General features: G+C 38.3%; 2 protein-coding genes and 1 long non-coding RNA gene across 9 annotated transcripts in view; 1 reads left to right on the top strand and 2 right to left on the bottom strand.

Moving 5' to 3' along the window:
* Positions 1-3,700, bottom strand: part of ak7b (adenylate kinase 7b) — a 154,149-nt gene extending 150,449 nt beyond the window's left edge. For 4 of the 7 annotated variants that reach the window (XM_088432441.1, XM_088432439.1, XM_088432442.1 and 1 more), the window contains exons 1-4: positions 3,458-3,700; positions 3,222-3,330; positions 3,000-3,152; positions 2,819-2,927 (exon numbers count right to left, since the gene is read on the bottom strand). In XM_088432441.1, coding sequence (XP_088288567.1) covers positions 2,819-2,927; positions 3,000-3,152; positions 3,222-3,299 — 340 coding nt within the window. In that variant the 5' untranslated portion in view covers positions 3,300-3,330; positions 3,458-3,700. Of the gene's footprint in view, positions 1-2,818; positions 2,928-2,999; positions 3,153-3,221; positions 3,331-3,457 lie in introns of those variants that run through there. The other 3 variants (XM_088432440.1, XM_088432445.1, XM_088432444.1) reach the window with 3 other exon arrangements.
* A 4,121-nt stretch (positions 3,701-7,821) lies between these two features.
* LOC148413272 (uncharacterized) lies at positions 7,822-10,178 on the top strand. The gene is made up of 3 exons (XR_015867822.1): positions 7,822-8,333; positions 9,384-9,492; positions 9,637-10,178. It is a non-coding gene; the product is annotated as an uncharacterized LOC148413272 (long non-coding RNA).
* A 3,007-nt stretch (positions 10,179-13,185) lies between these two features.
* On the bottom strand, positions 13,186-15,962 carry gsc (goosecoid). Its single transcript, XM_088433651.1, has 3 exons — positions 15,456-15,962; positions 14,549-14,772; positions 13,186-13,921 (listed from the first exon to the last, which is right to left on the bottom strand). The coding sequence occupies exons 1-3, from the start codon at positions 15,763-15,765 to the stop codon at positions 13,775-13,777; spliced, it is 681 nt and encodes a 226-aa protein (XP_088289777.1). The 5' UTR covers positions 15,766-15,962; the 3' UTR covers positions 13,186-13,774.
* Between the last annotated feature and the right edge of the window lie 993 nt (positions 15,963-16,955).

The raw sequence follows: 16,955 nt of genomic DNA, 5'->3' as shown, positions 1-16,955 counted from the left end.
TCATGGATGCTATCGAATTCAAAATAGCGGCGCAAGTGACCGTGGCCATGACTGGCTATCAACCTGTTGACTCAGACTCTGACTCCAACTCCGACTCCGACAACGACTCCGACTCTGATAACGACTCAACTTCTGTGTGAACCATTTATGATGCACCTACGGAAAAGGTTTCAGACGTAGGATGTTGATGTGCCATGGTTTGCAATATGTATATACATGTATTGGACCAAAAACAGCTTTAGCTTTTGCTTTTTCTTTTTCTTTTTTCCTTATAACAAGCTCTTGCTTGGGAAGGGTTTCTACCTTTTTCCCACTGGGTTTTTGGGTAGTTTTCTTCCCACTCAAGCAATAGCTTTTGACATCGTTTGATGTGTTTTCATAATGATAATCAGGGGGGATATGTGAAGGGAATCATATATTAGGTTGTTATCATTATGTTCTTAGTTCATTGTTACCCATCTATGCAATCCTAGTTCATCTTGACCCTGTCCTTAGATAGAACTGTTGACGCACGAAAGTGTGAGCCGGGACCTTGGCCCAGCTGCCGGTGGCGCCCGGCTGGCTCTTTTGTTGTGTCTTGTAATCTGCTATGCTTCTATTCAATAAAAGCCGGGGGGAACGGCTGGGCAAGTGGAAAACGCGTTGGAAGACCCACGAGTTACATTTGCCCAAGCGGTTTTTCCCTATGTCCGGCATAGAAAAGTCAATCTTGGCTGGTCTGAGTTACTCTTTTTGCTGTTTAAGCAGCTAGGCTTGTCCTAGTCTTCTTTTCTGAGATTTCTCTGACATTCAGTCAACTGACGCCCGCAGGTCGGACTGTGGGGAACTCCAATACATCTCCAAGAGTATTTGCCAAGGTGCTGAGGTGGCTAGATTCAAACCCTCTACCCGAAAGGGGGCAGCAGCGGACCGGAAACAACATGCTGACCTGGCCATGGCACCACCCATTTTGGTAGACCAGCGAATACAAAAGATGGGACCAGAAGACAAACCAGCATCAGTCACACTGTGACACAGGAATGATCCAGACCTCTGTTTAGGACAGAGGTCCTAAACACCAACACAGTGCTATCGTCTGGACCTTTTTTTGTAGGGGTGTAGCGAAAAAATTTGTTTCAGACAAAGAAATGACAGCGTGCAGCTGGAGCCTGCTCTCAATGAACGACCTTGAACTCATACTCTTTGGCTGCTTTAGCAAATCACGTTCTCACGTTCACTTCCTGGTTTGTCAGTTTGAGTTACCACTGTAAATTACCGCATCTATATTTATGCTACTTTCCTGTAGTATTTTTGATATTGGTGTTGGTAGGAAGCTAGCAGTACATCGAGCTAAACTGTGGGTCAAGAAGGCCAACTTCCAAATAAACAAATTCGGCTCGGGGATTTTTTCGACATTTGAAAACCAGTCTCCCATCACGAGACAGTCAAAGATTCCTGTTCCTCGGTTTTGGATACCAAAATATTAATCATCGTCCACTTACTCTTTTATTCAGCAAAATTTGACCACTTATTTACATTTTTTACAACTTTGGTCACCATGTTTTTGATCTCGCAGGTCAGGTTTTCTTGTTTTTGCATGAGATCTTGTTTTTGGTTTTTTTTTTTAGATTTTGACAACAAGATCTCATGATAGAAAAAAAGCATCCAAACAGTGCTATATTTAAGCCTGAAACAACATCAACTCTGCAATATTTTTTTAGTGCAATATTTTTTTAGTATCAGTGACAAGCAAAACACAATCAGGTAACAATGAGCCAGAAATTAAAAAGTGAAAGGAAAATGCGGCAGAAGATTGAGATGAGGAACAAATGTAGAAACAATGAATCGACTAAGTTATATCAGTGGTTGTGAGATGGAGAAGATGATGACAGATGCACATGTAACTTTATTTTATTATTTCAATATATTTTACTGTTTTATTTGTTAATATCTGTTGTTGGTTTTTACTCACATCTTGTAAATACAATTTTAACCTTAAATTTTGTCCTTTTCTTGCAATTTTTGGGACACCATAACGCTATAAATTTCTGTCGAGACACATTTTTTAGTATTGTGAGTCCACTTTCCAGAGGTAAAATTAGCACTGTGTGTATAAATGCATAAACATACACACACACACACACACACACACACACACACACACACACACACACACACACACACACACACACACACACACAAGTTCAAGTCTATTCATTTGTTTCGCTTTTTGGTCTGCATCCGTCTATATCTATCTACAACATTTTAGTGTGCTCAGAAGAGAAATTCCTGGCCTTTCGAATGGTGTCTCGTGTTAAACTGGAATGTAATTAACTTTGCTACCTTGCTGAGAGAAAAAAATGGAGAAAGCAACTAAGCAAATGAATAAAACATGGTTTCAGGAAGATGGATGGAGAATGCAAGTTAAGAATATGAATGTGTTCACAGGGTGCTTGTTTCATATCGGGGGAATCTCTAGAGTCTTATAATTGTCCTCCTGGACAAAGTATGATCTCTAAAGTAAGTGTAAAAAAAAGGGATCACCAACCGTTTTGAAACTGAGAGCTACTTCTTTGGTACTAAGTAATATGACGGGCTGCCAGTTTGATTCACACTTCTGAAATGACAAACTTTCTCAAAGTATCTGTCGTAAAGCTATTATTGTGGGTTGATTAATGTTATCCTTTTATGTAAAGGCACCAATCATGTTAAGGATTTCTCTCAAAACTTAAAAACAGCCATTGTAATTCAATTGTAAAATGCCATTTAAACATCATATATGTATAATTGTTTATCAAATTTCCTTGAAAATCATGTTTTTTGTTGCCATATTACCTACCTGTGACTGCCCAGTGAGCTTCATCTACTTGGTCGGGATGCTGAGTAATGTTGTAGATGATGATGTCACAGTCCATCAGTTTTTGAAGAATGATTTCTTTTTTTGGTCGCTTGCAAACAATACAAATAGTTGTAGTCACTTTTTTAATTCGTTATTTTGTGTTGAGACAAGTGTTACTTACAATGTATGCTTCCGACACATAAGGCGTGATCTCCCCTGAAACCTCAGAAATTGTTCCAACGATCTCATAATGTTGTGACCCAGAGGCACTTGAGTTCAATGTCCGACCCTCTTTCTGAGCCGAACCAGCTTCAATTGCATGTTTAGAAAGACACTGGCAACAAGAAAAACATGTCACGGCACATTTCACGTTCGTTTTAATTTCTTATGCCAAAGATTTTACCTTCGCAATACATTTAGATGTGAATGAGTCGATGTCGTTGATAAAAACTCTTTTCTGTGTCTCTGCAAGTTCCTCCATCTTCCCGTCTACCACACGCTCAAAAGTGTATCTTATTTAGCGTTACCATGGGTGGAAAAAACAAACAAAGAAGCATTTTTGTGACGTTTCCGATTGATACGAGAATCCCCGCCTCCACAAAGAGAACTTAATAAAGTTGGACAAAGGCAGATTAATACCTTGGTGAAAACGACTTAAGTAAAGTTGGCAAGATATTGGCAGATTCGGACTTTCGCGATCAATACCTCTCAGATAAAACGTCGTCGAAACACCAAAGTCGCCTTTATGCCTCCTTCGTAACACAGACTACCAGCTACAATGTCAAAAAAAGACATTTGTAAAATATTTAAACCGTTTCTTTCGGTGAAAAGACGCAATTGAGCTCTATGAGCAGCAGAGGCTGGGCGAGCGCGCAAGGGACAGTCTGCAAATTACTAGATGAGGAGGGGGAAAAAAACAATAACGCCACAATTTGTGATTATGAATTCAACGAACAAATCAAAGACATTAACATAATCATATTGGGACAGTGCTTTTGAATAAAAAAAGCGTTTGTTTAATTTTGGATAATTTGTGTACTTAAAAATCATTAATAAACTGTATATTCATCTATAGCTCCAATATTGTTTAATATAAAGAGTCCAAAATCACTGGGCATTCATGACATTTTCATGATCGCACTACAACACTCGTTTTTTAAATGAATTATTTTGATAAATTTTGGGGCTTTATTTTAAATGCTTGTTAATCATTTATGCCCTCAAAAAGAATCAGTGGCTCCCCTTTTTGAGTTGGGGTAAACCCTCCTAAATCACTACAACCATCAATGAAGTACTCCCAATTATGCAACAACTGCTGGTTTTCTAATAAATTCCTTTGCCTAATTTTAAGGATTTTTTAAATGCATATTGACCATAATTTACCAATATATTGATTAATAGCTCTGCTGTTGGTTGAGTTAGGGACTCCAAAATCACCACAGACAACAGTGACACCCCTCGCCTTATGCTACATTCTTTGGTTTTCAAATAAATCCCTCTGCAAAATTTTAAGGATTTTTTTATGATTACTGATCAATATTTACCAATATATTGATCAATAGCTCTGAGTTTGGTTGGGTTAAAGACTCCAAAGTCACCCCACACATCAGTGACACCCCTCCCCTTATGCTACATCCTCTGGTTTTCAAAAAAATCCCTCTGCCTAATTTTAAGGATGTTTTTTATGATTATTGATCAATAATTACCCATATATTGATCAATAGCTCTGCTGTTGGTTGGGTTAGGGACTCCAAAATCACAAAACACATTAGTGACATCCCTACCCTTGTGCTACAACCTCTGGTTTTCAAATAAATCCCTCTGCCTAATTTTAAGGATTTTAAGGATGGGTAAATATTGATCAATAATCATAAATAAAACTCTTAAAATTAGGCAGAGGGATTTATTTGAAAACCAAAGAATGTAGCATAAGGGGAGGGGTGTCACTGATGTGTGTGATGATTTTGGGGTCCCTTACCCCACCAAACTCAGAGCTATTGATCAATATATTAGTAAATATTGATCAATAATAGTAAATAATTCCTTAAAATTAGACAAAGAGATTAATCTGAAAACCAGGAAATGTAGCATAAGGGGTGGGATACCACCGATGTGTTTGGTGATTTTGGAGTTCCTAACCCAACCAACAGCAAAGCTATTGATCAGTATATGTGTAAATATTGCTCAATAATAATAATAAAAAAATCCTTAAAAATAGGCAGAGGGATTTATTTGAAAACCAAAGAATGTAGCATGAAGGGAGGAATGTCACTGATGTGTTTGGGGAATTTGGAGTCTCTAACTCAAATAACAGCAGAGTTATTGATCAATATATTGATACATATTGATCAATAATCATAAAAAAATCCTTAAAATTTGGCAGAGGGAAGTATTCTAAAACCAGAGAATGTAGCCTAATGGGAGGGATGCCACTGATGTGTGTGGTGATTTTGTAGTCCCTAACCCAACCAACAGCCGAGCTATTGATCAATATATGTGTAAATATTGATTAATAATGATTCTTTAAAAATAGGCAGAGGGAATTATTTGAAAACCAGAGAATGTAGCATAAGGGTAGGGATGCCACTGATGTGTGTGTTGATTTTGGAGTCTCTAACCCAACCAACAGCAGAGCTATTGATCAATATATGGGTAAATATTAATCAATAATATAAAAAAAATCCTTAAAATTTGGCAAAGAGATTTATTTGAAAACCAGAGAATGTAGCCTAATGGGAGGGATGCCACTGATGTGTGTGGTGATTTTGGAGTCCCTAACCCAACTAAACTCAGAGCTATTGATCAATATATTGGTAAATATTGATCAGTAATCATAAAAAAATCCTTAAAATATGACAGAGGGTTTTTTTTTTTAAAACCAGCGAATGTAGCATAGGGGGAGGGATGTCACTAATGTGTTTGGTGAGTTTGGAGTCCCTAACCTAATCAACAGCAGAGCTATTGATCAATATATGGGTAAATATTGATCAATAATGATAAAAAATATCTTAAAATTAGGCAGAGGGACATATTTGAAAACCAGAGGATGTAGCATAAGGAGAGGGATGTCATCGATGTGTGTGGTGATTTTGGGGTCCCTAACTCAACCAAACTCAGAGCTATTGATCAATATATTTGTAAATATTGATCAATAATAGTAAAAATTTTCTTAAAATTAGGCAAAGAGATTAATCTGAAAACCAGGGAATGTAGTATAAGGGGTGGGATACCACCGATGTGTTTGGTGATTTTGGAGTCCCTAACCCAACCAACAGCAGAGCTATTGATCAATATATGGGTAAATATTGACCAATAATGATAAAATATTCCTTAAAATTAGGCAAAGGGATTTATTTGAAAACCAGAGGATGTAGCATAAGAGAAGTGATGTCACTAATGTGTTAGGTGAGTTTTGAGTACCTAACCCAATCAACAACAGAGCTATTGATCAATATATGGGTAAATATTGATCAATAACCATAAAAAAATCCTTAAAACTTGGAAAAGAGATTTATTTGAAAACCAGAGAATGTAGCATAAGGGGAAGGTTGTCACCGAATTGTGTGGTGTTTTTGGAATCTCTAACCCAACCAACAGCAGAGCTATTGATCAATATATGGGTAATTATTGATCAATAATCATAAAAAAATCCTTAAAATTAGGCAGAGGGATTTATTTGTAAACCAGAGGATGTAGCATAAGGGAAGGGATGTCACTGATGTGTGGGGTGACTTTGGAGTCCCTAACCCAATCAACAGCAGAGCTATTGATCAATATATGGGTAAATATTGATCAATAATGACAAAATATTCCTTAAAATTAGGCAAAGGGATTTATTTGAAAACCAGAGAATGTAGCCTAAGGGTAAAGATGCCACTGATGTGTGTGGTGATTTTGGAGTCCCTAACCCAACCAACAGCAGAGCTATTGATCACTATATTGATACATATTGATCAATAAACTTAAAAAAAATTCTTAAAAATAGGAAGAGGGCTTTATTTCAAAATCAGTAAATGTAGCCTAAGGGGAGGGATGCCACGGATGTGTGTGGTGATTTTGGAGTCCCTAACACAACCAACAGCAGAGCTATTGATCAATATATGGTTAAATATTGACCAATAATCATAAATAAAATCCTTAAAATTAGGCAGAGGGATTTTTTTGAAAACCAGAGGATGTAGCATAAGGGGAGGGATGTCACTGATGTGTGGGGTGACTTTGGAGTCTTTAACCCAACCAAACTCAGAGCTATTGATCAATATATTGGTAAATATTGATCAGTAATCATAAAAAAATCCTTAAAATTTTGCAGAGGGATTTATTTGAAAACCAAAGAATGTAGCATAAGGCGAGGGGTGTCACTGTTGTCTGTGGTGATTTTGGAGTCCCTAACTCAACCAACAGCAGAGCTATTAATCAATATATTGGTAAATTATGGTCAATATGCATTTAAAAAATCCTTAAAATTAGGCAAAGGAATTTATTAGAAAACCAGCAGTTGTTGCATAATTGGGAGTGCTTCATTGATGGTTGTAGTGATTTAGGAGGGTTTACCCCAACTCAAAAAGGGGAGCCACTGATTCTTTTTGAGGGTATAAATGATTAACAAGCATTTAAAATAAATCCCCAAAATTTATCAAAATAATTTATTTAAAAAACGAGTGTTGTAGTGCGATCATGAAAATGTCATGAATGCCCAGTGATTTTGGACTCCTTATATTAAACAATATTGGAGCTATAGATGAATATACAGTTTATTAATGATTTTTAAGTACAAAAATTATCCAAAATTAAACAAACGCTTTTTTTTATTCAAAAGCACTGTCCCAATATGATTATGTTAATGTCTTTGATTTGTTCGTTGAATTTATAATCACAAATTGTGGCGTTATTGTTTTTTTTCCCCCCTCCTCATCTAGTAGTTTGCAGACGGTCCCTTGCGCGCTCGCCCAGCCTCTGCTGCTCATAGAGATCAATTGCGTCTTTTCACCGAAAGAAACGGTTTAAATATTTTACAAATGTCTTTTTTTTGACATTGTAGCTGGTAGTCTGTGTTACGAAGGAGGCATAAAGGCGACTTTGGTGTTTCGACGACGTTTTATCTGAGAGGTATTGATCGCGAAAGTCCGAATCTGCCAATATCTTGCCAACTTTACCTAGGTAACTTTACTTAAGTCTTCTTCAAGGCTTGGGACCCGTGTAGAGTCATCTTCTGAGCCCTGAAAACCCCTTTGCTTATACAATTAAGTGGTCCAAGCAAACTTAACACAAACGACTGAGTTGATGATCCCCGCACACGTGTAGTTTGACATCCCAAGGAATGTTAGGAATGCGTGACGCTGCGGCATCGCTACAGATCGCAGACGCAAGCAGTCGGCGCCGGAGTGCTTCTGTTACTGCGGTTGTGCAACAACGGAGCTGAGCGGGCAGACATGGTGGAATCGATGGTGAGTGCGGATAGAAGAGACGATACATCGGCAGGAGCATCTTTTCCCCAGGAAACGCTAAAAGAAAGGTAAGTCATTCCGTGTATTTTGTCCTTTGGCCTGCAAATGTGTTATACTTTGTCTGTCGGGTGTAGTTTGGACAACGGTTGACGCAAATGCATCGCGTAAAATCAAACGCATCGACTCGAGACATGGCGCTGGGGCACCTGGTGAGATGCGAGAACAACAGATTTTCTGTGTGTCTCAGCGAGGAACCCGCAGTTCAAATGTTACATTGTAGGTCTTGTCAGTTAGTCCAGCTAGAATTATCTAATGTCGTTTCCCCGCCACCCCAACATAAATTACTACCTATTGCTGGCAACATGATTTTGAATGTTTAATGCTATGTTTGCACCGAATGTGAAATATCTCGTCGCTATGCTCATTCGGTAGGCTTTCGGTTCGGTGCATGTGTATACACATTTGAAAACTGTATACTGGCATTTAGCTTGTTCAAATATTCGCGCGAGAGGCGGGGAGTGAGTTTTGGTGAAACGGTGTGCATTTTACAGTGGATCCGGAATCACTTTTCTGTCATTTAGCAGAGCCGATGTTTTCTCTGATAGCACGCACGTCTATTCTTCTTTTTTTATGTCACGTGTCCCCCGCTTAGCGGCTTCACTCTTCTGACAAAACAAAGTTTCAACTTTGCAATTAAGTGGCGGATACTGTGCTGTCAATGCTGCACTATAGATGTCTTGGCACAGTAACTAGAGGTCACCAAAATAAATTAAGTGCTGCACATACTGTAGCTGTTATCCTAAGTTCCCCCCTCCGCCATTCTACAAGCTGGGTGAGTGCTCTTGCTTGGCTCCGTTTTTGTACTGAAAGCTCAGCTGACCGTCTTGGATAGCTCCTGGAAGCTTGCAAGCCTAATAGTGAGTGTAGCAAACCGCCTGCCATAATTTATTCTAGCCTTTGCGTAGACGTTGAACGTTCCCGAAGCTGATTGGCTGTTGCGAAGCGATGCGCGACCCAAGTTTTATGTATTTATTTATCTATTTTTAACTTGGGTCGACAGGGCAAAATTTGCGCGATCTGTTCTCAACAGAATTGTCATTTCTGTGCTTTTTATGCAGGAAGGCAGTCACAGCGACCTCCCTCAGCACATCCTCAAGACTCTGGGGGTTGATGGGACTGAAGGAAAAGGCTGCGTGTGATGCTTCACGTCTGCTTGAAGGCCTAAATGTGTGTAATGTTGCAAAGGCGTGTGCACTGCTAATGGGACTTGTATATACCTTCAACCTTGCGTATCTTCCAGGGCTGCGCTACACGTTTGAGGTGTTTCAATAACTGCTTTTGAACCTTGGACCTTTTGTGCTTTTTATGCAGGAAGGCAGTCACAGTGAGCTCCCTCAGCACATCCTCAAGACTCCGGGTGTTGATGGGACTGAAGGACGCTTCACTTCTGCTTGAAGGCCTACATGCAGTAATATTGCATGGGCGTGTGCACTGCTAATGAGACTTGTATATACCTTCAACTTGCGTATCCTCCGGGGCTGCGCTACACTTTTGAGGTGTTTCAAAAACTGCTTTTGGACCTTAATGGCCTTAAACTGTCCCCATACGTTGGTTCATTAAAACTGAAATTGTCTTGAATGAAGATGTGTATTGAATGGATGGATGTTGCAGTTGACAATTTACATATTTTCCTGCTCACTGTTAGACAGACACGCTCACTCTCTATTGTTTGCAGTTGCGCAATATTAGAAAGCACTTTGAAAACGGTACAGAAAGAGTGTGGGCCCTCATGAAGAATAAAATGTTTGTAAATTATTTTGTATTTGTTTGTAAATTACTGTACTACTGAAATCAATTGTTACATCCTGTTCTTGCTGAATGATTTTTGAAAATAAATAGATATTTGGACTGCATTTACTGTTTGGTTATGATGTATAAAATCTAGTATTGGAATAACAAGTTCTATGACTTGATACAATGATTAAATTTTAAGTTAAAAAAATGTTAAAATCTATTTAATTGATGACAGTAAATGTTTAAATATTAGATTTAATTAATGTTTTCAAATAGAATATAAACCTACTATTAAAGAATGATTGGTTCTACTTAATTTATTTGATTAGAATTTACCCGTAAGAAAATATTAACTTGATATTTTCATAAACCTTAAAATAAAGGTTAAGTAACATTTACTTGATAGTGGCAGGCAAATTGCACTTGATATTGCAGCAGTAAAATTGACTTGAAAACAGTTAGTGCAAATTGTTATGAGGAATACTGTATACATTTGACCAATGGTTTATTGTTATAAGTACTGGACCCCACCAGTTTCATCCGAGCATTTACTGAGCTCTTTGTTAGTGGGTTGTATATCATTCCATTGAAGGGTTAGGTTTTTCTTTTTATTAATTTTTTTTAACTAGTGCACAAAAACCACTGCACTGAAGAGACAAGCAATGTTACACGATCATCTGCAGTCAGCTATGGCAAAGCGGGAAGTCATCACAAATTGAAGCTAGTTGGGTGTGTCTTGCTCGACCTGTGCAGTGGAGGCTCTGTTGAGCCCCCAAGAGTCCCAGTGGTGTGTGGGGATTTTTTTAAGTGGGTGTACGCGATTCTGGGATGTTCTATATATACATACAGAAGAACATCAATCATAGGCTACAACGCCAGTTGAACTAACGTTAAATTTAATGTTTTACTACTCCTAAAATAATCACAGGCCAACGTTACTAAGCATAACTCGAACCGAAATAAAAATTGAACGTGGCGTCGGGAGAAGTGGGTGGACGGCGTACCCCCGCGTACCATGCCCACTACACCCCTGCCCAAGACGGACTCACCAAATTCCCAGAGTCGGTCGAACCCACGTCCGTTGCTTTTGCCCAAACAATTAATACTACTTACTTTCACTCCGTGAAACTACTACGACTATGATCAACAAACATTTCTCCTATATGTATGAGAGCTCTTCACCGAGATGTATGAAAGCATTTCAATATGACGCGTAAGCGCATATGTGTATATATGAAAAACAAACATTTCACCTATAATTATCTATGAGAATATTACAATTATGAAAGTGTTTCAGTGCGATGCGTAATCGCATTTTGTATGTGTTTTTGAGCAACAAACATTTCCTTTAAATGCATAAGACCATTTCACTTATACGAAAGGATTTCAGTATGGATGTCTGAGTACATTTCATATGGGTTTTTAAGCGACAAACATTTCACCCATGTATAAGAACATTTCACTTACGTGTATTTGGACTGGAAGGAGTACTTCAACACTGCTGCTTTAACACTTTAATTTCCTGCAAATTATAAATATCTAAAGCGTTTAAGTATGATGCGTGATGGCATTTCAGCTATGAGAGCATTTCTTTTAGCGTTTCAGATGCGTGAGCACATTTCATGTTTTTGTGAGCAACAAACGTTTCATTTTCTCATTTATGAGATGTGTTTGTGAGCAGCAAACATTTAGTGAGCATTTCAAATGTGTATATAAGCAACAAACATTTCACCAATGTGAATGAGAGCATTTCAAATCCTGAATTATGTCCCTTACAGCGCTTCATTCCTCGTTGGTGAGTAGAGACGAAACAAAAAACAAAACCAAAAAAAAAAACCCACTCAACCACAAATAGAAGTTCCACTTGAACGAAGCAAATTATCATTATTAAAAATATCAGTTAAAACAAAATACCGCATACTTTGTTTTTTGTTTATTTTTCATTGTGTGACCAATCAACAATAACATTTATCAGCAGTGGGGAAAATCGAGTAAGCAATTACAGACGTTTGAATTAGTGGGAGCCAGATCCCCCCGAATTACTCTGAAAGGAGCCGAGTTCGTCACGAGATACGGAACGACTGAAAATTAAAGGAAGATTTGAACAATAATGACGGATCAGTTCCATTAGGTTTTTCAAGGAATGTGTGTTCTACTGGAAAACATTGTTTACGTTTTAATGGTAAATGTGTTTCATGTCACTGTTGGGATGACGCGGCTTCGGCATATTTTCTGATATTTGTGATTTTTGAAACCTGTCAGTCCTCCTTGCGCGTTAGCCACCCAGTTACTAAACAATTTATAATATAATATAGCTGCAGTATTTATTTATATAACCCTTGCACGTTCAGTCAGTCGGCCATTGCAATTTTCTGTACCCTTTGCGCCTTGATTTGACAATTGCCTCTTTTATTTTTGTAGCTCGTTTTAAGATAATTGGTCACACGTTTCTTTTAATATTTTTATGATGGAACTCGATATTTATCAATGCTCTCTGCACTGCAAGCTATCTGTGAGGATCAATTCTTAAATCTTAGTCATATTATATACAAAAAATAATGATTTAAATTTGTGACCTAAATCGCACTAATTGCTGATCGAATTATAGTTTTAAAAAGAGGGACTGATGAGCCTGGGCGCGCTTGTATCCAAAACCTATCCTCCCGCCTGTCCTTATTGGGATGTTTATTTTGGCCCAGAGTGGGGTTACAAGCAGCTGCAACTAGCAACCAATCCACTCACGTGCATTGGCAGTTTTTCAATTAATTTAAATTGTTTGGGCCGCGGTAGGAAACGATGAGCACCGAGCCCACTAAGTGTTTGCTGCACAATCATGTATCAGCCAAACACCCAAACTTTCGATGAGCACAAATGCAATAGTTCTCTCCTGATTACACGGTAAAACAACAGCAAATGAGAATTATTTTAATTCTGAATAATTAAATACATAAATCGAGTGTGTGTGTGTGAGAGAGAGGGGGAGAAAAAGAGAGAGAGAGAGAGAGAGAGAAAATGTACACGTTTATATTTTAAATTCAAAATTAAAAAGGGAAAAAATCTTAACACAAAACAGTGTTCACCAAATCTAAATGCAAATTGCACCAACCATGGTTTGTACTTCACTTATATTTTAATATTTATTCGTTGCAATGAGTATTTTTTTTTCTTTGAACATTAATTCGGCTGCAGGCATATATCACCCCCCGGCTGGATTGTCACACTGTTCAAAGCTTATTTTCCCTCACAGACTCTAAAGAAGAAGACAAATTCCTTTCTTGGTATTCTGAGTGAAATAAACACATCTGCAACAGACACGGACAATTAGGCATGGGAATTTCAGGAACAGAAAGTAAAAACCCTGTCACAGTTTGGCTTTGGTCACAGGTGCTTCCAATTAACTGGCAGGTTAATGAACTCATTTGATTGCAGGTTAAATAGAAGTACCTGTGGCTAAAACCATAATGTGGCAGGTTTTTACTTTCTGAACCTGGTTTTGCCTTCTCTGACAATTAGTTTGCCTACAACAATATAACGACAGTGTCGTATGTAGCAATGCAAGTACCTGGGCTTTGTATCTCTTGACTCTCATCACATTCAACATTAAATAAAATATAAATAGACAACGCATAAAACAACTGGGATGTGTACATCTGTACCACACGGTAACACAAATATATATCCTCTTAGCCCAACCAAGCAAACGTGCGTGGTTCGTTCATGAGTCCGAGTCTATTTCACTTTTGCTCTCCTCGGTTTTCCCTGCGGAAGATTTTTTTGGTTTGTTCCATTTAGTGTTCTCTGATTCCTCGGATGACGACCTTTTCTGCCTCCTCCATTTGGCCCTTCTGTTTTTGAACCAAACCTGACAAGAGAGCAAAACGTTAAAATTCTCTTTTGTCATTTGCATTACTTGTGGATTCTATTTTCTTAAACGTGTTTCCTTTGTGTGTGTGTATATATATATATATATATATATATATATATATATATATATATATATATATATATATATATATATAAATATATATATATATATATATATATATATATATATATATATATATAAATATATATATATATATATATATATATATATATATATATATATATATATATATATATATATATATATATATATATATATATATATATATATACGCGAACTTATGCAAAGGTTTTTAGGCAAAACTAGAAAAAATAGACCCAAAATGTATTTTCAAGTCAGTATTTACCCTTAAAATGAATAGATTCAAAACTCAACCAACCTGTGTTTGAACTGCCTTTCCCGTGTGCGCCTTTAATTTTGGTCTATTTACAACATAAATGATCGTCTAATGTAGTGAATTTAAATGTAATAATCGTGACATTAAACGAACTTTTCTGTTCGGGGTTTATATATTGCAATATAAGCGCATGAAAGAGTATATAAATAATAATATGAATGGTAGAACTACACGTGGAAATTGTAGAAAAATGCGATTGTTCTGACCTCGACCTTCTCCTCCCGGAGGTGAACCTTCCGAGCAAGTTGTTCCCTGGTGCCTACGTCAGGGTATTTGGTCTCTTGGAAGAGGCCCTCCAGAGCTTCCAGCTGCTCGTCGGTGAAGATGGTTCTGTGCCGTCGCTTCCTGCGGCAGTGCAGCTGGTTGAGGAGTTGCAGCTCACTCCGTGAAAAGTCGCCCATGTTCACGTAGGGGATCATGTGGTGTGGCACTGGAGAGACCAATAACGACCCCGGATTGTCATAGCCTGCAACAGCGACACACTGACCGACGGTATTTGTACTTGTAGTGCAATTAAGACATATTTTGGACAAAGGGGCTATTGAAGAAAAGTGACTATATTTTTATGACGGACAAACGCGATAATATTATAATAATATTTATAACTATATCATTTAACTAGCGCACCAAACCGTTTCAAGCAATGTTCACTAATCTTGGAAACCTTGAAACCTAGAGAGCTACTGCCGTGCCATTGCCTTAGTTTGAGGTGGTCTTTATTTGTAACATGCATTTATCGTCAAGCAGTGGTAATGCTCTTATTGTTATTTCAAATGTCTCCGTAATCTTCTGGCCCAATTGCAAACCATCCACCTCCGCAATTTATTGTTTAAAAAAAACTCGTATGCCTTAGGTATTTAATTTTTTATTTCAATCAAGGGAGGCGATTCTGGATTTAGAAAATCTACAGGTCCGTTAAAGAGTGACTTGAAGATGTTTGGTTTCAATACAGCATTTTATAGTGACCAAAAGAACTTTGGGAGTTGACTTTTTAGGAAGATGTGCCCCAAAATACATTCCGAAGTACCCTAAAACCAACGTTGTATTTTCACGATGACAAAAGGATCTTTAAAACGGCACCATATCAAGAAAGCAAAGGCGCGAGTGTCTTACCTGTAACGATACAGGGGCATTGCTGTGAGCTCAGGCTATGCATTGCACTACAACAAGGAAGTCCTCCACCTTGAACGTGTAGTTGCCCGTAGTAATAGCCGTTAAATCCGGCCCTTATTCCATTAACAGACTGAACTCCGGGACCAGAGGGCGCGCATGTGGCGCTGTATAATCCGCTATAGTCTGTATAAACTGTGTCATTCAGGCCCCCGGGCAGCATCATTTGGCCGCTCCGGTGGAGCAGCAATGGCTCACTGCATTTCGGCCGCCCGGACAGGATACTATCGATGCTGAACATCCCGGCCGGCATCACGCTGGTGATCAGGGAAGTGGCTTTACGACGGTGATGTTTCAAGTGGAATAAAAGATATGACTAGGGTACGATGTTTCCGGTTTCAAGCGGCTGAGAAAAATAACAAAAACTGCCTCATGTTGTCCCTGGAAGAAACTTTTTTCCCTTGTGTTCGCGAGGCTCTGCGACCTGTGGAATGCAGTCAGTTGCTTTGAACCGGACCATCTGTAAGAAGGGCAGACGTTATAATCTTGTGACGTCACGAGTGAGAGACGCTGCACCAAGATCAGCACTGGAGTTAGTGGTGTGAAAGGCCTGTGTATTGAGAAGTAATTCAATTAAGATTAGTCGTATAGATTTGCAGACTTTCGAAACTATTGTGCGGATGTGGTAAATACAATGCAGTAATCCCATCATTTTCCCTTTGGAAAACAAATTTACTGGAACACATCCAGAATTGCAAATGTTAACGCAAATCAAGTTGGATTTTAAATAGGAGTTTAACCCCCTGCGTATTTGGAGTTATCTTAAAAAAATGAAATTTTTAAAAGCTGACAAAATAAGTTCGTAGTTATAGTACATATTCTGCAGCATTTGCTAAAATCTTCGTCAACATATTCATAAAACCTGATTAAACACTTTGTAGCTACTTTCGGCAGAAGACTTTCGCATTCACAAAATTGCACCTATACTGGAAGGAACATTTTCATGCGGCATTGACTGCTCCTGGAGAACATCGAGTAAACAGTGTTCATTTGTTATTACCGAGTTGAGTAATGTATTATTAATTGGAAGATCAAAAAGGAATAGGCCTACCTCGAACAATTCAGCATCTCCACATAATAAAACGAGCCAATTTGCTTTTCTCCATGATCATCACTTTATGGTCATCTGATCACGTTAGAAGAGTGCATAATACCGAAGGTTCATATCATTATCCTTCCTGCTCTTGCCTCTCTGCAGGGAGCATATCAGAACATTTCTTCCAAACGGCAGCTTTACTCCGTATGTCAACAAGGCAAAACATTTCCCCCTGGCTGTGCTAATATAACGGCCCATTATCGCCTCTATTCAGTGGGAAAGAAAGCGATCTACTCTAATCAACATAGACGGAGAGGTGCTAGTTAGAGAGCGCATTTGCGTGCTTGGGTACGCATAAACACAGATTCCAAGTTCAATTCTTAAAAATCAATAACTGATTGGCACTA

The sequence above is a fragment of the Hippichthys cyanospilos genome, chromosome 14, assembly GCF_059441005.1.
Source record: "Hippichthys cyanospilos isolate Australia breed blue-spotted pipefish chromosome 14, RoL_Hcya_1.0, whole genome shotgun sequence".
Classification (NCBI taxonomy): Eukaryota; Metazoa; Chordata; class Actinopteri; order Syngnathiformes; family Syngnathidae; genus Hippichthys; species Hippichthys cyanospilos.
This window is presented reverse-complemented; position numbering and strand designations above follow the sequence as displayed.

Coding starts and splice junctions, on each gene's coding strand:
- gsc (XM_088433651.1), bottom strand. CDS start 15,765: ATGCCGGCCGGGATGTTCAGCATCGATAGTATCCTGTCCGGGCGGCCG. Junction 14,773..15,455: donor ATGCCCCTGTATCGTTACAG/GTAAGACACTCG, acceptor TGGTCTCTCCAG/TGCCACACCACATGATCCCC. Junction 13,922..14,548: donor TCCGGGAGGAGAAGGTCGAG/GTCAGAACAATC, acceptor CTCTCTTGTCAG/GTTTGGTTCAAAAACAGAAG.